Source organism: Panthera onca, chromosome A2 (genome assembly GCF_046562875.1).
Source record: "Panthera onca isolate mPanOnc1 chromosome A2, mPanOnc1 haplotype 2, whole genome shotgun sequence".
NCBI classification, from domain to species: Eukaryota; Metazoa; Chordata; class Mammalia; order Carnivora; family Felidae; genus Panthera; species Panthera onca.
This window is the reverse complement of record NC_138340.1, coordinates 77,569,842-77,594,387: the sequence shown is the minus strand read 5'-3', so window position 1 is coordinate 77,594,387 and position 24,546 is coordinate 77,569,842. Positions and strand designations below refer to the sequence as shown.

Sequence of the window (24,546 nt, the reverse complement as noted above, 5' to 3'; positions counted from 1 at the left end):
CAATTACCTTCTCTTCATCCCCGCCCACCTTAGAATTTGAGCTTGGTATGGAAGTCTTTTCCGATTAGGGAAGGACATACAGAAACGCATTCTGTGATATCCTTGCGGGTGGAAAGGATAAAGATTCAGGGAAGAATAGGCATTTGAAAGTAGGAGTCTAATCTCTGTTGGGTCAGTGCCTTTTCTCTCTTTTCTCAGTTCTTTTCGAAAAGAAGGTAGTCACATTCAGTCGTCAGAGTGCTGTTTTCCTCATCCATAAGAATAACTTTGTTCACAGAGCTGTTTTGAGGTTTTTATGAAGTCAGAGGAAGTATGTCAAATGCTCTGTACGTAGTAGATTGGCATTTGTAAAACCTAATTTCCTTCTTGTCCATTCACGGAGATTTAGCTATTTCTGGTCCTTTCCACCTGTCCTGTTTCTAAGATTTTGTGGATATTTATTTACCAAAGGTTACAAAACAAAGGCAATGAGACCCTTCCCATCCCCACCCGATAAAAATTTGTAATATTGGACATGACATTTCAAAGCACAGCTGCTGGAGAATTTTACTCTTCCCTTTTGAGAATCTCTGGTCTAGTTGCCGAGTTAAGTCAAAATACAAGGCAAGCTATGTCAAATCCTATAATACCAGAGCAGTATGCAAAAGCATGAATGAACAATAGGGTTAGCTCTACCAGGAGATATTTGAAAGAGGAGCTTGTTTATCAAAATGAATGTCTAATTGGTGTAATTTATGTGGGGGAGAATTTTTGAGTATGGAGTCTTCTGGTATTCTTTTACTGTATCAGGGGCCTTGCTTCCCCCAAATAGTTTGATGGAGAAAAGTCTGAGACAAAAATTTACATTGGTATAGGGATTTGAATTTTGTTTTCATGTATTTTATTCTTAAAGTTTATTTATTTGTTTATTTTTTGAGAGAGTGCATGTGTGTTCAACCAGGAGAGGGAGCAGAGAGAGAAGGAGAGAGAATCCCAAGCAGGCGCCCTACCGTCGGCACAGAGCCTGACGTGGGGCTCGATCCCATGAACCATGAGGTTATGACCTGAGCTGAAACCAGGAGTCTGACGCTTAACTGACTTAGCCATCCAGGCACCTGTTTTCATGTACATTGTTTGATTCTCCCAGTAGCCCAATGAGATCAGTGTAGGGGCTGGGAGGCCGCCTTTAAGCGGCCAGCCCCACAGTACATGGCAAGCAAGAGGGAACCTGCAGTTTGTTAACTTAGCTCTAGACTCCCATTTACCATGCAGTAGACTTGCAGAAGCACCACTTCCATTATCTCAAGACCAAACTTTCTCTTTTTTAATGTTTATTTTAGAGAGGGGGGAGTGGGGAGGGGCAGAGAGAAAGAGGATCAGAAACAGGCCCTGAGCTGACAGCAGACAGCCTGATGTGGGACTGGAACTCAGGAACCGTGACATGACCTGACCGAAGTCAGTTGACTGAACTTTTGATAGCCTTGAGTCATGAAAGGTGCAGACGCAGGGAATGCAAATTCAGTAATTAATTGGTCCCTTTTGTTATTGATGAGTAGCTCTGTTTTGAAATTGAAATATCCTTTCCCAGCTTCCTGTAAGGAATATTGTGAGGGGATGTTGTTAGAGAGCTAGGACTAGCGGCTAGAGAAATGGTAGAGGTTGCAGAAGGTGTTAGTGTGCTGCACATGGTGAGTGGGGACAGTGCAGGGCCTGCTGATGGGGAGGAGAAAATCCATCCTGGAAGGAGGAGAAAGCCAGAAAGCTGTGCAAAGGGAAGGGGAGCACAAGACGGATGCTCCCTGGGGCCCAGAGCAGCTCTGCTGCACACACTGGAGATGGCTCTGAGGAGATACACGTGTGTAGTGTGACCTCTGAACTTCCTGATCAAGGTAAAATGAGAACATGTTCAAGTTGAAGACTGCAGCTGGGGCTGGCCTGCAGATCACATCCTCATGTGAAGCATAGTGCAGCAGCTGTTCGTAAGGAGTTTGAGTCATCATAAGATAGGTTTAGTTGTGCCGTGTACACTTAGGAAGTTGGAAAAGTTTCTATGAGAAGACTTCAGATCTGCCATCCAAACTTAATATTCGCTGTCCAGAGAACTCAGAATGACTAGTTCCTCTCATGTCTTGGGCATTACTCAGTAAGGAATCTGCACGGATACTACCAGTTTTCTGAGAACTCTTGCAAAGGAAGCTGGGAGCAGGTGGCTGACAGACAAATTAAAAATGTGAATACACTGTTTTTAATACATTTTCCTTTCAGTATTTGTTATGGATGTTTCTGCATACTCGTATCATGTTTAAGTATCATTTTTTTTTATTATTTAAAACATTTTTTATTTTTGTGAGAGAGAGAGAGAGAGACAGCGAATGGGAGAGGGGTAGAGAGAGAGGGAGACAGAGAATCCCAAGCAGGCTCTGTGCTGCCAGCGCAGAGCCCGACGTAGGGCTGGAACCCATGGAACCATGAGATTGTGACCTGAACTGAAACCAGGAGTCAGACACTTAACCGACTGAGCCACCCAGGCGCCCCCAGAATGATTTTTTTTCACAGACTCAGTTTATAGTTCTGATCATGTCAGATCTCTGTTCAAAAATCTTTAGTGGTTCTCCAGTGTCTGATAATCGCTTATAATAATTACTAGCCACTGTGCATTGAGAGTTTGCTCTGTGTTAGGAACTTCTGTAAGCTTTTTACATTTGTTAGCTCACTGAGTTTTTACAGTAACCTATGTAGGTGTTCTTATTATTTCCATTTTACAAATAGGGCATAAAGATTTTAAATAGATTGCCCAGGACACATAGCCAATAAATAGTAAATTTGATACATAAACTCAGGTAGCCTAATTTCAGAGCCCTTATTACTCTCATGTACAAAAACCAAAGAAACTAATTTTCCTAAACTAGGATTGAAGATTCTGACTCAGTCTACCTTTACAGCCTTAGTATCCATGACCACAAGACACAGAAGGCCGCCCTACCTTCTGGTGATCCTGGATTCTGTGTTGTTTTGATTTCATCCATTACTTGCACCTTCTGCAAGTTTGCTCATGTGAGTTTCTCTCATTGGAAGATTTTCCTTCTTTCCATTTTACCCATTCATAGCCAAGCCCTGCTCTGTAGAACTGTGGTCATTTGCTTATTTCTTTCCACTAAAGCACAGATTATTGAGATTCAAGATAAATTATTCATCATTGAGGTCCAACATTGCAACTCGTATAGTGCCTTGTACATAGTGTGTATTAAATGAATAAATATGTATATTTAAATAAAAAGGAATTTGGCAATCATTTTTAGTCCACTGGTTTTCACAGTGCACCTGATGTTGTTTGGAAAGAAAACAAAAAGCAGCGCACAGGGTTACCCCAGACCAAATAAATCATATTCTCTGGAGGTGGATCCTGGTCATCATTTTGTTTGAAGGACACATAATCACGTGATTGAGAGTCACTGATCAAGCTTAAAGTGTGCTTGATTTTTTCAGTGAGAAGTGGAGGTTCAGAATAATGATTTGGCCAGTTATGCCTGAGAAATCAAATTGTGTTACTAACTGCATCTCTTGTGTAGCCGCTAATTTTGTAGGAGATTTTTTGTTGTACCTCAGCAGTTTTGCTGTTAACTATATAATAAGACTGTGATTAATTAGTACATAATAGATTATACTGAGCTGAAAAAGTGTTCACTTCTTGCAAATGTTTTGGGCATCTTATGTTTTTTTAATTAAAAAAATTTTTTTTATGTTTATTCATTTGAGAGGAAGAGACACAGAGTGCGAGCAGGGGAGGGGCAGAGAGAGAGGGAGACATAGAATTGGAAGCAGGCTCCAGACTTGCTGAAGCTGAATAACTAGCTGTCTGGTCTCATGTCGTTATACCATTTTCAGTAACTATTCTTTTTTTTTTTTTTTCTTTTTTTTTTAAACTTTTTAATGTTTATTTTTGAGAGAGAGAGAGAGAGAGACAGCGTGAGTGGGGGAGGGGCAGAGAAAGAGGGAGACCGGGAATCCTAAGCAGGCTCCAGGCTCTGAGCTGTCTGCATAGAGCCTGATGCGAGGCTTGAACCCATAAACCGTGAGTTCATGACCTAAGCCGAAGTCAGATGTTTAACTGACTGAGCCACCCAGGCATCCCAGTAACTGTTCTGTTTAAGACCTAAGTGCCCGGAGTATGTATAGTGTTGCCTGTGTCGGTCTAGGGATAAAACATTTTGTGAAGAAGTCATTTTACATTTCTTCTACTCACTTTGTTTTAGCTCATCCTCACAATTGCTCTAGAAGGAAGGTTGAGCAGCTAGCATTAGTTCTGTTTTCCAGATGAAGATACCAAACTAGTGAGAAGCTCAGTCACTCGGGTCATGTATTTAGTAAGGGTTCAAGCTGGAATCGAAACCCATGATTCTTTACATCTAACCCAGTGCCCTTTTCACTACTCTGTAGAACATCTTAGTGTTGAGTAAGGCTCTAGAGCAGTGCCCAGGATCTGGGTCATCTTTGAGGAGTTCAGGCGGAAAGCACCTGAAGTAGAATGTTAGAAAAAAAGTACAGCAACAGGCAGTTTGGCTACGTGTCAGGAACCTTAAGATGTTTAATTGCCATTCACCTACTAATGTGTCTCTGGAAATCTAAAGTAATCTGATACAAGCAGATATTTTTTTAAAAAAAGAATGTAAACTGCTACTTAAGAATGAAGAAACTGGGAACAGCATGTTCAGCAGTAGGAGGGATAAGGAAATTTTGGTGTATCTTTGTGATGTATATTATGTAACTATTTAAAATAGATGTGTAAGAAAAATTAGTGACACAAGAAAATGCTTATAAACTTATGCTAAAGGAAAAGGTGTCAATTATAAATAATACAGAGTATGAAGGAAAATAAAATCTATGATGATAGGTATATGCATGAAAAATGTTAGCAGTATCTAAATCTGGTTGGTGGGATTAGAAGTCACTGTTCCTTTTTTTTTTTAATGCCTTGTTTCATTTCTCCCTTTCCCCGCACCCCCCCCCCCCCATTAGTGTATTTTATAGTTAGGAAAATTTACTTTGTAGTAAAAAGATTATGAAAAAGCCTTTGTAGAAGAAAATTTGCCAGTGTTACTAGTGTTTCTTGGTGAGTGTGTTATGGTTTAGAAAGCTCTGGTATAAATACTAAGCAGTTAACATGTTTTCACAGCATTTTTGATCAGCCTAGGCTGGGGTACCAGACTTTTAGTGACTTTAAATTGCAGTATATTTTATTGTCTTATTGTGAGGAAAAACTTATAGATTTTTGTGTGTGTGTGTATTTCGTCTTAGCACATTAGAGCTTTTTTTTTTTTAAATGAGATTTGGAGTAAATCTTTGAAATATCGGGAAATCTTCCTGCTGCTGTCACCCCTGTTAAATAACGAATTTGATCACTGTCCAAATGCAGAGTGTCAAAGGTATAACCACATTTTACTTTCATAGCAAAATTTAGTCGGTGGAAATTATTTAGGTATATTAGCCTGTGTTGTTTTCTTCCTTGTGATCACTTTGTGGGCTTAAGATGTAGATTTACTATTTGCTTAAATTTACCATGATTATTATTCATCTTTCTAGAAATAAGTGATTCGGAAGGATAGGTATCTTTATTATGACTAGGTACCACATTTTCATAAAGAAAACATAGTATTTTGGGGTGCCTGGGTGGCTCAGTTGGTTAAGCGTCTGACTCTTGATTCTGGTTTAGGCCATCCATGATCTCACAGTTTCATGAGTTCGAGCCCCACATTGGGTTCTGTGCACTGACTGTGTGGAGGCTGCTTGGGATTCTTCCTCTCCCTCCCTTCTTCTGCCCCTCCCCCGCTTGCGGGCTCTCTGGCTCTCTCAAAATAAACAAACAAAAGAAAACAAAACACAGCATTTTCATTTTTTTGAGAAGTATAACATACGGGCATTTTAAGAAATTGTTTCTTAAAGGTCCTTCAGAGAATGCCATTTTAAGTGTATTAAATCTGTTTATTTTCAGAGATGAGGAAACCATACAATTGGCAAATAGAAAAATTGAAATAGAATTTTCAGAAAATGAAAAAGAAATAGAATATTTCTTCAGTCTTTTTTAATTTAATTGAGGAAAGTGTGTTAATTTTCTTTTAAATTTGAAGATACAAGTTGAAAAAGTGGTTTTGTTGGTCTCTCTTTGGGTCTCAGAGTTACCAGATTAAACAAGTAAAAGTATGTATAATGGTGCTAGTATTCTTTTTTAAAGAAAAGACTTTTATAAATTCAGATCCTTTGGGATCTGGGTGTAATTTAGTGCTGACTACATGGTCGTAGCCCAAGAACTCCGGGAATCTGCCTGGTGTGAGGGACTTGAGGGGGATACAGAATGCAATGTATGATTAAGTGAAAGATGCAACATGAGGCGTCTCTGATGGATTTCATCCTTCCGCAATCTCCAGATCACACGACGTGACTTTTTTTTCTATGTTATTTTTATTTGAAGTCGGAGCACCATAACATGGTGTGGGAAGTGAAGACAAATCAGATGCCTAATGCAGTACAGAAACTCCTGCTGGTGATGGACAAGAGACCTTCAGGAATGAATGACTCACTGGAGTTGCTTCAGTGTACTGAGAACTTGCCATCCTCGCCTGGATACAACTCCTGTGATGAGCACATGGAGCTTGGTAAACAAAATTTAAAGCATTGTAGGAATCTGAGATTCATACTTTTATGGTTAGCCAGCTTCTCCACCTGCCTTCAACTGCTTACAAGTCCCTGAAGTTTTTGTACTTAGGAGTTTTCAGTGTACTCTTGTTATTGCTCGTAAGATATTATTTAAGACCAACGTAACTTTGGGCTGTTTATGGTTATCATAGAGCCTCATTTACAAATTACCAAACGAAACTGCTTTGGTGGGTAAAAGTTGGGCAGATCTGCTGCGGTGGGTAAAAGGTGGGTGTTAAACACCTCCGGGAAATCCTGCATGTGGCTCATGTTCCTTTTGAAATGTCCCTGTGAGCTGGTTGGTTTGTTGCTCTGGTGGGGACATCACAGCAGACGCTTGGAACTCGAAGTCTGACCCTCGCGCTTATCACTGCTGCCAGGCTACACCCGTGAGGTGCGGCCTGCAGAAGTGCACGGGTTTGGTGAGGTAGGATTTGGGATGGTGGTGCTGTGAGGCTGGTGTTGACCAGTAAACAGCTAGTGCGTGACCTGAGCCTGCTGCCCTGTCGTCGTTCTGCGTGGCTTCGGCTGCGTTCGATACGCGGTTTTCTTCTGTGTTCACAAAACCCTTGAGAAGCTGTAACTGTGTCACGTGCTGAGCCAGAGGAGATGCTCTTTGGGAATTGGGAGATCCTCAAGGTCTTGGGACAAAAACTGCTTGAACGCCAAGGGGTTGCCGGTGCTGGTGAGCGAGGAACACCAGTTTATTCAGCGGTTGATGCTTCACTGTTACAGTTTAGTGTGGGGAGGAAGTCAGAAGTCAGGGCCCAGGGTTGTCAAAAACTCGTACCACTCCTCGTTACTTCAGTTTGAAAGTAGTTAATTTCCTGAACTGGAAAGACAGATGAGCTCGTGACACACCACAAATAAAGAAGTGATGGTCAAGAACGTTGTCGGCTGCAAGGGAAGGGACATCGCTACATCACCGAGAGAGTTACAGGGGGGTTTCTTAGGTTGCTGCGATCTTTTCCGGCTGCTCAGCGAAAGGGGAGGGCTTCGAGTCGGTTTTCTGAGTGGATATCCTGAATCAGTACTTCTAAGTAAGACATCTCAGCTTTAGTAGGCTGTTCTGAGTCGTCTGCCTGAATAGGAATTGTATGCACATATGTTCTTCCTAACAGTTTAGAAGGACTCCCAACACTAGAAGAGTTTCCTGACTGATATATTGAAGGGACCCTGGGACCTGTAGTTTGTTGTAGGTGTGTGTTTCATAAAGAATTTTTTAAGGCCTGCAAGATGCTTTTTCTCCCCTCCTTTTTCTTTTTTTTTAATACAATTTTTTTAGAATTCAGTCTTGGTGTTCACAGCTGTGGCATGTACATGGGCGTGTACATGGGCCTTGGGAACACACTTTTAGGAAAAAATAACCAACAGATATTACTGAGTTTAGAACTCCTCAGTCAAAACAAATAATTTAGCATAAAGTTGAATAAGTAGTACCTAAACCTTATAATATGATGTTAATCTCATCTCTGAAAATTGTTCTCAATATTGCAGTAATTTTCTATAACTGGGTAATGAAGTATATGAATAAGTATATATATGTACACATAAAATGCCTTTTTCCTCCTTAAACATGTTAACATAAAAATGTCTTCGGGGTATATGGATTAATTCCAGGTAAGTTGTAAAAAAAAAAATCAAAACACATACCTCGTTTTTATGGTCTGTGAACAGTTGTGGTAATTACAAGTCATTAATACATTTATATTCATTAAGTCTATTTTTCCATCAGGCTCTGTTGACCCTTGAATGTATAAGGTGTCATTTTTCAATGACATTTTTTAATGAAACTTGTTTCATTCAAGAAAACATTTCAAATTTATACTTCTCACAAAATTTATTAGCCACATTTAAGGACTTCTTTTAGCTGTAATTAGAATATTGTTCCCTGTGTTAGTAATGTCTTTTTTATAACTTTGAGTGTGTTTATTTGCAGATGACCTTCCTGAACTTCAGGCAGTTCAAAGTGATCCTACCCAATCTGCCATATACCAGCTAAGTTCAGATGTTTCACATCAAGAGTATCCAAGACCATCTTGGAACCAGAATACCTCAGACATATCAGAAAATACTTACGGTGAAAATGAGGTGGATTGGCTAACAGAATTAGCAAATATCGCCACCAGTCCGCAAAGTCCACTTATGCAGTGCTCATTCTACAACAGGTGGGAGTGCTGGCTATATTTTTATCGAAAACTTGTATCATTGCAAAGAGTTACTTATTTTTTTTCTAGTTTTAAAAGTAATAATGTTACTAACCATCTGATGAATGGTTTACTTAAATTAGAATTTAAGTAAAGTCCTTGGAATTGAGCTCATTGTTTTATAATGATTGCAGAGATATTTCACCTAATATCATGGTTTCATATTTTGAGAAGTAGATAAAAGTACTATGAGAAGCACCTGGGTGGCTCAGTTGGTTCAGCACCTGACTTCTGTTCAGGTCATGATCAGGCTCATGAGTTCACGCCCCTTGTTGGGCTCTGCACTGACAGTGTGCAGCTTGCTTTGTATCCTCTCTTTCCCTTTCTTTCTGTCTCTCGTTCTCTCTCTCTCAAAAATAAATAAACATTAAGAAAAAAGTGATATGAGTTAAAAAGTTTTAGTAAATGTTTTAAAGTCCTCAAAAAGTAAACTACACCAAGAAATACTTTTATTATATATTTATGGTTAGAGAAATGAAAATTATACTTGTCTAAAGGACCATAATTATAATAAACATTAAAAACAATCTTTTTATATTTGTTTATTTTTAAGAGAGAGAGAGCACAAGCAGGGAAGGAGCAGAGAGAGAGACAGGGAGTGGGGGAATCCATAGCAGGCTCCAGGCTCTGAGCTGTCAGCGTAGAGCCTGACTTGGGGCTCGAACTCAGGAACAGTAAGATCATGACCTGAGCCGAAGTTGGACACTTAACTGAGTTGACCCACCCAGGTGCCCCTATAATAAACATTCTATTTAAAAATTTTATCAACCTTGAATTTGGTTCCATTTGATCTAGGTTTATTTTCTTCCACAGTATATGTGAGCTTACGTTATTTACTGGTTTGTGGAAACTAAAATTGCTAATATTAAAATCTTGAATTTAATAAAAGTGGACCCCCATTGGTAAAAACCACTGTTTCGTATACCCAGACCAGAGGACTAGAGTTTCCACAAATGAGTTGCTGTGCTATGAAATTATGGAAGCTTCGAACTAAAATTCCTAGAGAGACCTAAGTGGATAATATTTCACTAGTTATCCCTAAAGTTACAAAGTTATCTATGTAAAATGACCTAGATAAACACAATAGTTTGCAGGGGAGAGAAGTGCCCAGATTTGTACTCACATGGGTAGACAGACCATAGTCTATACAAGATGATGTAGGAATAACTGAATTTTGGTAATGCTTCTAACTTACTGTAATTCTTTGCTAAGACATAAACTTTTCATGTGTGAAGCTCTGGCTTTCTTGTAACCCATTAAATTTTGCTGTGTTTTCTTTTCCCCCCTGTTTGGCAGGATATTGGTCTTGATTAGGGCAAATTCAATGTAGTTAACTAAATTTTTCAGTTTAATTCCATGAAAATTTCCTAGAAAGAAAAAAATAGTCAAAAAGCTAAAAATTTGTTGGCAGTTATAAAAACAGACCCTGATCTTCCCATTGGGCTGTCTTTTTCTAGTTTAGAGATAACACTTCTTTTTTTAGTAGCAAACTTAGAATTAATATAGTTCATGGAAAGTTGAGCAAACCTTTAAGGTAGGTAATCGATATAAATAAAAACATAAGTAAAGAAGGAATATTTTCCTTAAGATATAAATTTATTCTCTGTAGCATTTTCTTTCTTTCTCTTTCTTTCTTTCTTTCTTTCTTTCTTTCTTTCTTTCTTTTCAATGTTTATTTATTTTTGAGAGAGAGAGAGAGACAGAGACAAACAGGGTAGAGCAGGGGAGGGGCAGAGAGAGAGGAAGACACAGAATCCGAAGCAGGCTCCAGGCTCCGAGCTGTCAGCACAGAGCCTGATGCGGGGCTCAAATCCACGAACTGTGAGATCATGACCTGAGCCGAAGTCGGACTTTTAACTGACTGAGCCACCCAGGCACTCCTCTCTGCAGCATTTTCTATGCTTCCCTGCCTCCTAGGGAACAAGACCGAGAGGCTCTCACTGCTGTCTCTCCTGCCTTCTAACACTGTTAGTGGCTGTTCGTGCTCCTTCTTGTAGCGTGTTAAACCGTGTTACTTGTTGAGCTTTGGATGTCTGAAGTTGTCACTGTACAGTACCAAGGGGTTGAGGACAGGTAAAGTTTACATTACCCCTGCATAGATAGAGGGATGGAGAGATGCTGTTGGTATTTTAGACACTTGTGGCATGTTAATTTTTACAGAACATTTAGGCCATATACATTTCAGAACATTGCATTGTTACTTCTCTTTAAATGGTTCAACAGAAGAACTGAGAAACCCATTTTCTTTTATTAGTCATGAAGGCAGGATATACTTAAGGAATTTTTAGCAGTTTGGCCATTCTTTAATACTCCATGAAGATATAAATGTTTTAATAAAAGGAAGAACTGGAGCAAAGATGAATCATTAAGTATTTGTCGTTTGAAATCCAAAATTGACTGGAGAATGTGCTAAAACACTTAGAAATTTGAGGGGTTTTTAAGAAGTGATAGTAACATGAAGGCAAAGTATAGTTTTACGGACTCTTATTCCAGAGTAACTTCTGCAAAGATATAATGAAAAAGTGTTAATAAGGGTAAAATAAAAATTGAGGGGCTAACACAGTTTCTCAGGGAGTAAGGGAAGAATCGGAAAGGAAGATATTTCTCCCCCTTTTTAAAAGAGGGTTAGTCCAGACATGCATATACTTTTTTCTGTTAAGCACCAGATTCCTATTTTGCATCTCTGAGAACTGTCCTGATTGGGGACCATTGGGCTGGTTGGTCTCCTAGACCTGCAGTCTTCCTCTCTGCTGCTTCCCAGAGCGCAGTGCACATGCTGGGCGCCCTGACTGGGAGTGCTGCTTTTAGTGTTACTCCTCCTGGGAATAGTTGACTCTTATCAAAGGTGATCCTGTGGGAAGATAACTAGCCTTATGAGTAGATGGTTTTTGACAAGCCTGTATCAGGAAATAGGAAGTAGTGTCCAGTTACAGGAAGTTCCATTTAGGCTGCTTCCTGCTAGAATAAGTTTAAGCATTGTAGCTTCAGGTAGTTCATTGTATCTGCACAGTGACAGGTGGTTGGTAGACGGAGGCTTCGAAGTGTTGGTCACATTAGGCTGAGATGCCGTGTTCATACTGACTGCAGCAAAGTAGAAGAGAGAAGTGGACAGGGAGCCTGCACATTATTTGTTACGTTTGTATGTACTTGCTGATACAAAAATGGGTGAATAGGTGAAAGTAACTTTGAATTTAAAATACATGGATAAATATGAAAAAAAGAACAGTATTTGAAATGTGTGAAGAGGGCTTGGGTAAGAAACTAAGGAACTGCAGACTACAAATGAAATCTTGATGTCTTTAGTGTTTTCCGTAGGTGTCTTCTATGTGATAACATTGGTATTATGAATATGAAGTTCTTTTCATCAAAAGGAAAGATCTGCTTTAAGGACCTATGCTTTATGGTTAAAACTGCTTCCTTATTTTAGATCATCTCCTGTACACATCATAGCTACTAGCAAAAGTTTACATTCCTATGCGCGCCCTCCACCGGTGTCCTCTTCTAAGAGTGAGCCAGCCTTCCCTCATCATCACTGGAAGGAGGAAACCCCAGTCAGACATGAAAGGGTGAGTTTATTCATGAGATGAAACTGTTACGAAGTTTGCACAGCAGTGAAATATGTTAACTTTCCTTTTCTGTGAAGTCCTTTTGAAGCACGTGCAGATGGGAAATTGTCTCATCGCTCTGCTGGTGATCTGGATTATATTTTACATACAGCTCTGTTCACTGTTAGCAAAGTTTGTTACCACTGGGAACATGCATTTAACTAAAACTTCCAGAAACTTCAGTTTTCAGAGGCATATTTTTTGCTAAGTTTACAGGTGTTTTAAGTTATCCACTAATGAGGAGAGAGCCTGAAGCCTTGGGATAAAGACAGATATTAACAAAATATGTTACAAAATAAAAAAGTTTCTGATATTTTTCTCCATAGGCAAATAGTGAGTCAGAATCTGGCATTTTCTGCATGTCCTCCCTCTCAGATGATGATGATTTGGGATGGTGCAATTCCTGGCCTTCAACTGCTTGGCACTGTTTTTTGAAAGGTAAAAAAACAACTTGAATTTTTGCAGCTTACTTATGTAGCATGCTAGTCAGATAGCTAATATTTGCTTTTCTACTCAAACTTTAGGCACACGACTGTGCTTTCATAAGGGAAGCAAAAAGGAATGGCAGGATGTTGAAGATTTTGCTAGAACTGAAGGCTGCGTTAATGAAGAAGATCTCCAAGTGGGCACTCACAAGGTTGATTTAAAATTTGTAAAACTTTTCCCAAGTCTTTCATGAGAAAACATAGGCTTATTATTAATCTTTAGGAGTATCCTCCATTTACTTTCGTCTTTAAGTGACACCTTACGTTTTAGGTGGAAGTTTTGTGACTGTGTTATTGCTTAGCTGGATGGAGGGCAGCAGTGTCTTTAGGTTCACCTTTGTAATTATGCTTTCTGAGATGGGAAAATGATGTATTCCTTAGCTCTTTTTATACATTTTACGTTGGGAGAAATGAAATGAATGGGGGTTCCTGGGTGGGTCAGTCGATTAAGTGTCCAATTTCAGCTCAGGTCATGATCTCACAGTTTGTGGGTTTGAGTCCTGTGTCAGGCTCTGTGCTGATAGCTTGCTCAGAGCCTGGAGCCTGCTTTAGATTCTGTGACTCCCTGTCTCTCTGCCCCTCTCCCCTGTCACACTGTACTCTGTCTCTCTCTCTCTCTCTCTCTCTCTCTCTCAAAAATAAACATTAAAAAAAAATACAATGAACAAATGAACCAAGGCTTTTATCTTATGTAATGTACAAAGTGGTTAATTCCCAAATGGATAATTGAGAGTTGATTATATGAAGTTACTTTTTAAATGATCCCATAAAACATTGGCATTTTTAAGTTGATAAGCAGAAGCACTAGTTAGGATAAATGTCCGTTAGTGCCTTTAAAATCTTAATCTTTGCAATCTTTTAATTTCTCCATCTCCACTGTAGGCAGAGGAATTGGGCATGTGAAGTGTGCTTGTTTAAAATTCCTGTTTTGATCCTGCTGTTGTTACTAACTGTTGAGTCTCTGGTCTTGGAGTCAGGAAACCTGGATTGTCTTTCTGGTTCTTCTAGCAACTGTCTGTGTGACTAATGTTGGGAAGATTGTTGACCCCACTGTGTGTGGGCTCCCTAATCTGAAAATAGATTGGATCAGTTTTGACACCTTGTAGCTCTAGGAATGAGAAGATCCCGTAATGTAGTTACAGATAACATGGCTGTGGCCTCCACCTGCATGTTGGACACCTGCATGAGTCACAGTCAGTTCTTCCTACTCAGCTTATTAGTATAACCAAGCCTGGACTCACCTTTTCTTCCCCTTCCTGGCCTACTTCTTCTCCCTTCTTTTAAAGGTATTGTTAGCCTTCTTGACTGACAGATTGAAAACCAAGAAGTTGAGTGTTCCCCTCCCCACCTTCATACTCAGTGGTCACTTCTCTTTCCTTAGAGGTGTTGTGCAGTCCTCCTTCTCTCTCTCTACCTCTTTCATGCACTAGTGTCATAAGGATCGGACACAATAGCTAGCTGGTAGCATGTCGGTCTCCTTGTTTTTTCTGTGACTTTAAGGGTAGGGATCATGGTTGTTAATGTGTTTTCAGAACCTAGCCCCTGGTGTGTGCCAACTGCTCAATAAAATATCAGTTGGATTAAAATTTAGCCCTTTTCTACCACCATGGCACTTGTCCGTTTAAGACTGTGATGGGTTTCTCTCATCATATCTTCAAATAAATTGAATACTAGAGGCACCTTTTATTCTGCAGACTTTAATCATCTTAAAGTTGACAGTGGTTAGTGAAAATACTTGCATTGACTTCCAGTGCCCTCTCAAAGGAAAGTTTAAGCACTTCACCTGTCCTTTAGACTCCTTTGCTTACTAACTGGCCCTCCTTTTCAGTCTTCTTTGCCGCACCTCTGAACCCCCTGGTATTTTTAGCAAATACTCAGCACTCTCCAGAGAAGGCTGGTTTCGCCTGTTCCTGGCATGAGGCATGTTCTTCTACCTTCTGGGTTTCATTCTTTTAAATCCCCGTTCCAGTGGGAACTGAACCCTGCCTCCTCTCTCTGAGTTAACACCTCCCTGTATCAAGTGCATTAGCATTGTTACATTTCAGTGAAAGTGCTTGTGCCAGTCTGTTTGGCATTGCAGTGATTTATATACGTGCCTTTCTTCACTACTGGGTGGAAAGCAAGGAACCCTAAAGACAGGGATCCTGTCTTGTTTATTTTACTTTTTCTACAGACTCTTACACATAATAGGAACTTCATTATGTGTTGAATTAAATATTGTTTGTTCACTCTGTGCATGTATTTTCAGGGCTATGGTTCTGATGGTCTAAAGTTGTTATCACATGAAGAAAGTGTATCATTTGGCGAGTCTGTACTGAAGTTGACTTTTGATCCTGGTACAGTAGAAGATGGCTTACTTACTGTAGAGTGTAAGCTGGACCACCCTTTCTATGTTAAAAATAAAGGTAGGGTGTCAATTTGAATTTATAGTAACTTTTTAAAGAAAACTTCTTAAATCTGGAAAGATGTCTTGTGGTATAATTCTTTGATGATTAAGAAAAAAACTTGAAGGGCAAACTTCTTTCAAACTACACAGAACTACCACAGAAGGGGTTTATAATAACTCCTAATGGTGCTTTAGGGTCTTAGCAGTCGTTAGGTGGGGCTGCACTTCCTCTGGGTATGAACTCGTACATTCAGGTAGCTTACTATATAAGCAGCTCTCTGTTATCTTGGTATCATTTGGGGGAATGTGATATTCTGGTAATTGCACTGAAATCACTCTTCAGAGATTTATTACACTAACACCATGTTAAAAATAATTCAGAGGCTGTTTTGTGGTCTTGGTCATTGACACCGATTATTACTGTCTTGTAAATTGATGGAGGTGTTGATTGATAGAATCTGTATATTAATAAAACGCCGAATCCAACAAGTTTTGGAGAGCTTCGCACTGCTTAAAGGAAATACTTGGGACTTATTTTGTGGCAAAGATACAGGACATGTTAAAAATCTGCTGAGACTTAAGTAGTAACCTATTTTCAAGGTTCAGAAGTGAAGGGCCTATTGTAGAATAAATAATTAGGGTCCCTTCTGTCAATCCCTATCCTTTATGTAACTGCTGTTTGATTTGATTTTAGGTTGGTCATCGTTTTATCCAAGCCTGACTGTGGTACAGCATGGCATTCCATGTTGTGAGATCCATATTGGTGATGTATGTCTACCTCCCGGACACCCCGATGCCATTAATTTTGATGATTCAGGTGTTTTTGATACATTTAAAAGGTATTATTGGATTCTTTTCCTGTTGTTAACGTTTACCTTTAACCTCTCTAATGGTTGCAAAGTCAGAAATTTAGGAGGCTAAACCTCAAAGGTTTGAAGATTATAAAAGGACTACTTAGAGCAATATGATTAAATGAAAACATATTCGGTAATTGAACTAACAAAGTAATAGTTCCAGGGGAGCTTTACACATAGTCATCACGCAGGAAAACCATGAGTTCATAAACATTTGGTATTAGATTAGAAAAAATACCACATGTTACGTGACCAGGAACTAAACGGATCAACTTTGATAGTTATTCTATATATATAGAAAACTGCTGTATCTGGCTAGCTGTTTTAACCAGTCCTTAAGTCTCTTAGTAGTGTTTTTTTGTACTTAACTGTCCTTTTCTTTCCATAACTGTATCTTTAATAATTCATTTCGACCAAGGGCATTAGTAGCATGAATTAACAAATAGTAAAAATAGCAAAAACACTTGACATTTGGAAAATCTTAAAGAGGGAAGTGAGTTTTTTGGACATCCTCTTGCTAGTATGTGGTAGAACAGAACAAGTACCCCTGTGTCCTGATGCTCGAGGGGGTTGATGAGCTGTCTCAGTTTGTTCTGGTCTCAGCACTGAGAGGCCCGCATTCCTGGAAACCCCGCAGGCCTGGCTCAACCGGGGCAGTTATTCCCCTACTCCCAGAAGGTATCCAGAGAAAGTCTGTTTATAGGTATCTGGAATTTTAAAACTCATTTTTTCTTTAAGATAATTGCTAATGTTTATTTTTAAGAGAGAGAGAGCAAGTGGGGCAGGGGCAGAGAGAGACAGAGACACAGAATCCGAAGCAGGCTCCAAGCTCCTGAGCTGTCAGCACAGAGCCTGACTCGGGTCTCGAACTCACCAGCTGTGAGGTCATGACCTGAGCCGAAGTCAGATGCCCAACCCACTGAGCCACCCCAGAGTCCCTCTTTAAGATAATTATTAAGTTCATAGGCATTAAGAGAATCCAGAATACCTGCTGGCCTATAGGTTTTATTTATTTCATTAATTTAATGTAATAAAACGTAAGGTTAATATATTTTTATTTTGAAAGGATACGTGAGGCTGTTATTTTAAAAAAGCACCTAGCACAGGCCCTGGCACAGGCTTTATGCTCAGTAAACGTCTGCAGATTGCAATCTAAATGTTATTTGGTTACATCCCTCACACACTCTGTTCTTTTTACAAATTCAAGAGAAATGAGGTGGTTTTGAGGTCTGATACTCTTAAGTACTCTTAGGATGTAGGTCAGTGATACCTCGTATGTTTTGGTGAGAATATTCTAAAGATAGAAAAACTTTGGAAGATAATTTGATCTTTTTTTTTTTTTTTTTTTTCCTTATTGAGAGAGAGAGAGGGAGGAACAGAGAGAATCCCAAGCAGGCTCTGTGCTGTCAGTTCAGAGACCGACCAAGAGCTCAATCCCATGAACTGTGAGATCATGACCTGAGCTGATACCAAGACATCAAGGGTCAGACACCTGACCGACCAAGCCACCCAGGTGCCCCTAATATGGCTTTATCTTAGAACACTGAGTATCAACAATTCCATTCCTGTGTGTGTGTGCCCTAGAGAAGTAAATCCTTACAGACACGCAGAAGGGGATGTATAAGTTAGGTCATCGTGGCTGTGTTGCTCAGGATTGTACAACGTGGAAACCAATACAACATTAAGTGGAAAATGAATGAGCCACAGCCATATGTTTTGAAACATGGATCAATTTTAGAAATAATGTTAAGTAAAATTAGCCTCAGAAATACATGGTAGAATTCCATTTTTTGTGTGTGGAATCAGAATTCCATTTTTTGTGTGTGTATTCTTTGGAAATAGATCTAATAAAATTACAAATCTAATTACATTTATATAATTTTTACTTAATGTATATAACATACATTACACAGTTATGCTGGGGATCCCCAAGACAACCCCTGGGTTCAGTGACATACCAGGAGGACTCATAGGATTCAGTATGTAGTCACACTCCTGCCTAGGATTTCTTCTAGTGAAAGGATATGAAGCAAAATCCTGAAAAGGAAAGGCACGTGGGGTGAAGTGTAGAGGAAGCCGGGCCTCCAGGACTCCTCCCAGCGCAATCGCACAGCACCCTTATTTCTCTCAGCAGTGAGTTGTAACAATAGGGATGAACTGGCATCTGCCGGGGAAGCTGTTACACACTTAGCACTAGGGTTTTTACTGGGAGCTGGTCGCACAGGTTGCCTCTGCCTTGCGTGTACTCAAATTCCAGACTTCCAAAAGGAAAGCAGGTGTTTAGGGCTAGCGATGTTGTTTGTACACACAATTGAGGCACAGTGAGCTACTCTTACCAGGGTGGGAATAAAGAGAACCTTCCTAAAATCGCAATTCCAGATGCTAGTCCAGGGCCAGCCTTTTAAGGATACCCTCAGGATAGCAGTCCGGCCCGCTGTGTTACAGGTGCCACATAACAGAATGTTTACATATTACATGTTGATACAATGGATATATTAACCTAATTAATGCTACTATAGATTAATATAATGCTATTAACACTATAGTGTTTATATGTTCTCTTTATGAATAATGTATTATTTTTATAATATTGAAAAAAGTAAGGGGATGATAAACCATTCAGGAGAGTGGTTATCTTTGGGGGTGGCAAATGTGGAACTATTTAGAGTAGAAATAGTCTATTTCTTAATTAGGTTGTGGGTTCACTCCTTTGTACACTTTATAACTAACATAAAAGTTAAATACATTTTTTACATACTAAGTTTTGCATAGTTAAAAACCTTTTTTAAGCAAAAACAACACTAACCTACCTAATTCTTTTTCCAAGACGGTAGGTTCTCATCAGTTGGTCATACTGAATAGCAGTCACCCCTAAGATGACCTTGGACATTGGTCTCATTTTCCTGTGGAGTGACTTTCTGCTCCCCATTAAGGAGTGGAAAATGGGCAGTTTCATCCAGGAGAAAAGAGCATGACAGAGTTGAGAAGCATGAAATTGACTGAATTTTCATTGTGGATTAGATTGTGACTTGGCAGGTTAAGGGAAGTGCTGTCTGGTATAAGGAGGGCCAGAAAGGGAAGGAAGGCAGGAAGAAACACTTGTCCAAAACGAAACCCCAGAATCGGTTCCCAGGACAGTCTGGGGATTTGGGGGCAGCTCCTGGATCCTGCTGTACAGGGAAGGACATCTGATTAGATTTTACCTTGGTAAGGACCAGAAGTCAGCCATAGATGAGCTTTTAAACACAATTTATAGTTCGTTGGTAGAAAGGAGGCTTTTAAGTGAGAGTATGATTTGAAGAAGCCCATTCCAGACACAATTGAGGCCAGTCTTCTGGGCATCAGGCAGGTTTCAGACTGTCACTTCTGACTTTGTGAATTTAGCATTTCTGTTCAAGTGATAGAATTTAACTCCTGAGTGTCCACTGTGTACCAGGTGCTGTACATGTGTTAACATACTTAATCTTCACAATCCTATGAGATTATAGCCTCACTTTGCCGGCGGTGGGGGAGGGGACAGTGCTTAAGGAACCAGAAACAGCCATTTGTATCAGAACCAAGATTCAAGTCTGTATCCTTTCGAGACTCCAAATTTTGTGTTCTATCAATCTCGGCTATTTCTACAGTAATAATATATACCCCAATGAATACTTGCTATGTGCCAGCCTCTGCCCTGAGTTTTGTAGACACTGTTCTGTCAGCTCAGCCACACTACATGGCATGTGTTCAGTTCATTTTAGAGATAAGTATACTGAGGCTAGATGTTTATTTACTCTGTCCAAGTCATACTAGTAGGTGGAAGAGGTGGGGTCTGAACCCAATTAAAATTTTACATTATTATGTTCTGCAGAACTTTTTTCACCTCTTCATTAGTCATCAGATATTTGAATTTGAGAGTCTAGTGTATGTGTTGGGCGTGGGGATTTAGAATCTGTTAAGACATGGGCCTGCTTCTTTGCTTCCAGTCTAGAGAAGGAAATGGATTAGTAAATGTGTACGGTGTGGTGTGTGCTGATTGAGAGATGTGGCCTGGTAGGTGCTCTGGAGCTAGGATGCGTGGATTCAGATCCTAGCTTTGCGGATTTGTTGTGGAAGCTGGGATAAATCAATGAACTTTTCCATGGCTCTGTATAAAAAAAAAAAAAAAAAAAAAAAAGTCTGTACAAGATCTGTACAAGGATAATGTTGAAGGGAGGATTAAAGTGAGTGTCTATGACTATGGTTAATAGACACAACACTACTGTGGAGTTTTTCTTTTAAGAATAGAAATTAGGGGGCACCTGGGTGGCTTGGTTGGTTAAGCGTCCGGCTTCGGCTCAGATCATGATCTCACGGTCCATGAGTTCGAGCCCCGCGTCGGGCTCTGTGCTGACAGCTCAGAGCCTGGAGCCTGTTTCAGATTCTGTGTCTCCCTCTCTCTCTGCTCCTCCCCTGTTCATGCTCTGTCTCTCTCTGTCTCAAAAATAAATAACGTTAAAAAAAAAATTAAAAAAAAAAGAATAGAAATTAGGGGGGCACCTGGATGGTTTGGTCGGTTAAGCCTCCAACTCTTGATCTTGACTCAGGTCATGATCTCAGTTTGTGGGATCGAGCCCTGCACGGGGCTCTGCACTGACATCTCAGAGCCTGCTTGGGAATCTCTCTTTTCTCTCTGCCCCTCCCCTGTTTGAGCCCACTCCCTCCCTTCCTCTCCACCACCCCCCCACTTCAAAAATAAATATACTTTAAAAAAATAGAAAAAAGAATAAACATTAGTGAATGTGGGAAAGGGTATTTGAGCTTAAGGAATGGCAGGGAGAAAAAGTGGAGGCATGAAACAAGGCACGTTTCAGGAACTACTGGTAGAGACTTTAAAAAAAATTTTTTTTTAAAGTGTATTATTTATTTTGAGAGAGAGAGAGAGTGTGTGAGTGGGGCAGAGAGAGGGAGAAAGAGGATCTCAAACAGGCTCTGTGTTGTCAGCATGGAACCTGACATAGGGCTTGAACTTAGCTAAAACCAAGAGTCAGATGCTCAACTAAGTCACTTGGGCATCCCAAGGAGAAAGAATTGAGTGTGGCAAAGGTAAAGCTTTGTTTTAGACATTCTGTGTAATATTTTAATGCTATAGTCATATCAAAATCTGAATTCTGTGATTGAATATTTCCAACTACTTTTAAGTTGTATCCATAATGGAAATAGAAGAGTTACATTTGTACCACTAGATGGTAGAGTTTTCAGATTTCAGTAATTAGCTTGCTTCTATTTAAATCTTGGTATTTCAAGTTGTAAATAAATACTTCAGTGGAGATTAATAATTTTGTGTCAATTCATTTATGTTTGTTTAGTTTTGTTTTTCTAAATTATATATGGGAGGGGATCGAGATAGCAAAAATTGTTTCTTTGACATAATCCTGACTGCTGAATATTGATTAGATGATTTTGGCATCATATTTATTTCATGTAATACCTTTAAAAAAAACCCACATGTTGTGTGGTTGATAATTGGTAGAAGTCATTTTTATTGTGTGCGGTGACTGGCATGGGCTTCATGCACTTAGTTCTCTCCATCTGTTTCTGGAATAATTCATAATCTCCTATTGCTTTACCTTTAGGTAGATACTGTTTCTGTAGTTAGTATCAACCTGTTTTCATGTATTATCAGAATTTGTTTCAGGGAGAGAAGTAGGGGTTGGATTTAGAATAAAAGGCTTTCTGTTAAGATAAAAAGTAGAAGCAGTAGGCATGAACACAGTTGGAACAAAAAGAAATCTTTTGACCGGTGTAATCTTTAGGCTGTTGTCTACACCAGCTCTACCTCTCAGGTAATATTTTCAGTTAATCTATTGTGTGTTCACCCTGACGTTAGCCAGTGGCAAGGTGGAGGACCATGGTTTTGGTGAGGAAACCTAGGGCTTTGGAGGTGGACAAATCTGGGTCTGGATCTAGTAGCTGCATGGCCTTGGCTGAATAATACTTTTTCTTTCTTAGCTTGTTTCTTTATACAAAGAGAGGATAATGAAGCTTGTGGGGAAGATAAGGTAATATGGATAGCTTATTTCTGTGCCTGTGTAAACTGAACATATACTGAATAGGGCTTTGCCTGATCAATGTGAGGTTTTACTCTTGTTACTAAGCTGTGTTATAATAGATGGATGGCCTTCAGGGGAGATTGATGTATGTTTGATTGTTTTGACCTAAACAACAAAAAATTTTAAGTTCTTTTAGTTGTAGTCAGTCACTCTGGACTGTCCTTCCCCAACACTCGGTCTTGCATAGCAACTAGTCCTAGGCCTTGTTTACGCCTGCCATCCAATTTAGTTTTCTAGCTTTAGGCTTCTGTAGGCCAAGAAATCAGATTATCAAATTTTTCAAAAAGTGAATCTAAAGTAGTAATTAAGTGGGTTGTGGGGGATCTGGAGGAGGTACTTGCTATAAATAAAGTGCGTGGATTTTCTTTTGGGGGGCTTGAAATCTTTAACTTTTATACTCTGTGCAGATTAAAAAAAATAATTAGTGCATATATAAGCTTTCATCTTATAAGCAACTGTCAGTGGTGAAGGTGGTTAAACATCGTACAGGGGAAAAAAAAGTGTTTTCAGTTTTTGTAAATCAGATAATCAAATCGAATTAAAACCATGTTAATTTTTTTTTTTTTTTTTTAGCTATGACTTCACACCTATGGATTCTTCCGCAGTCTACGTGTTAAGCAGTATGGCTCGTCAGCGTCGTGCATCTTTGTCTTGTGGGGGGCCTGGAGGCCAGGACTTTGCAAGATCTGGACTTAGTAAGACCTGTGGCTCATCGGGGTCATCACAGCTCTCTCCCAGTTCTTTGTACGCTAAAGCCGACAAAAACCACAGCTCAGGGACTGCAAGTGCCACTTCTCCTAACAAGTGCAAAAGACCAATGAATGCCTTCATGCTTTTTGCCAAAAAATACAGAGTTGAATATACTCAGATGTATCCAGGGAAAGATAACAGGTAAAAATTCTATTTGTGAATCTAATAGTGAACTCTTCTGTGCAGTTCACAGGAACTGGGAGTTAAGTAAACTTCTCGCTTAGTAGCTTTTTTGATCGAATTCTTGTTTTCTTAGGTTGACTTTCAAAAGTTAGCTTCATGGGTAACTATTTTATGATACCTAGAGGGATAATTCGGTCACCTGGGTGGGTAAGGGTCTGCCTTCTAAAATAACATTGTCATTTGCCTGTTGGAAGACACAGTTCTGACTGTCCTATCTTTATAGAAAAAGTTTCTCGTGTCAGATCCCAAGTGTCCCTCCTCTACACCTGTGTCATACTGTGGAAGATGCAGGCATTGGCGGTTTGTAGTCTTTTTGACACTCATAGTAGTTACTACAAACTGCCAGAGACTAAACATACAGGTGGCATCAGTGATAGCCCACGGATGAAATCCACACTGGTCCTTTCTGCCCTGCTTGTTTGTACTCCTCACTCATCTGAGTCCTTTAGCGCTCACTTCCTCTCAAAGCATAGAAATGACTTCTTCCAATCTCCTTAGTTTCCTGACCATCAAAACTGCTGTCTCCCATTAACCTTGATGGCATGAGCAAAGTCATGTGATTATCCACATAAAACAATTGAGTTTTTGAATTCGAGTCTGAATGTCTCATGAGCGCAAGATAGAGGGAGAGGGAATTGACAGTTTCAAGTCAGCATAATGTGATATTTGTAGATTCCGTAAAATCCTCTCCACACAACATCTACTTAACATCTATCACCACACCGTTACAGATTTTTCACATAAAGAGAACTTTTAAGAGCTACTCTTCACAACTTTCGAAAGTACCATACAGTATACCTGTGCACTTTACCTCGTCCCCGGGGCCTTCCTTGTTTATAACCGGAAGTTTGTACCTTTTGACCCCCTTCTCCCATTTCGTCCAGCCCCCACCCCTAGCCTCTGGCAACCACTAAACTGTTCCTATGAGCTTATTCATTTTTAAGTATTTACAATTTAAAAAAAACAGAAACTTCTCCAACCAAATGCACTTGTGATTTGGGAATTGATGATACCTAAATATTTTTTACCAGTTTAACTAGTAAATGTGTTGACCATTATGTGGTACCTTTAACCCAAAGACTGTAAAAACTGGTTTTTATTCTAAAGGAAGATAATAGTATTTAATTGCATCCACTTACTGGAAAATGTACGTACGTATCTAGTGCATATTTAATTTCTTGTTAAGTCGTGGAGCTGTGGTTACTATTCTTCTGAAGTCCAGATGCCTGCCTCTAGCTTCCCCATCAGTCACTAAAATCCCTCGTATATACTTCACACAGCATGTACCGCCTTTTGTTTTGTGTCATGAAATTAATGGTTAAAAGCTCTTCACAGA

General features: G+C 39.6%; 1 protein-coding gene across 2 annotated transcripts in view; it reads left to right on the top strand.

The window, feature by feature from the left end:
- HBP1 (HMG-box transcription factor 1) overlaps window positions 1-24,546 on the top strand; it is a 30,107-nt gene that overhangs the window by 2,361 nt on the left and 3,200 nt on the right. For both annotated transcript variants that reach the window (XM_060633773.3, XM_060633772.3), the window contains exons 2-9: window positions 6,446-6,629; window positions 8,609-8,837; window positions 12,304-12,442; window positions 12,808-12,919; window positions 13,006-13,118; window positions 15,215-15,371; window positions 16,047-16,191; window positions 22,851-23,168. In XM_060633773.3, the coding sequence (XP_060489756.1) occupies window positions 6,446-6,629; window positions 8,609-8,837; window positions 12,304-12,442; window positions 12,808-12,919; window positions 13,006-13,118; window positions 15,215-15,371; window positions 16,047-16,191; window positions 22,851-23,168 (1,397 nt within the window). The remainder of the gene's footprint in view (window positions 1-6,445; window positions 6,630-8,608; window positions 8,838-12,303; window positions 12,443-12,807; window positions 12,920-13,005; window positions 13,119-15,214; window positions 15,372-16,046; window positions 16,192-22,850; window positions 23,169-24,546) is intronic.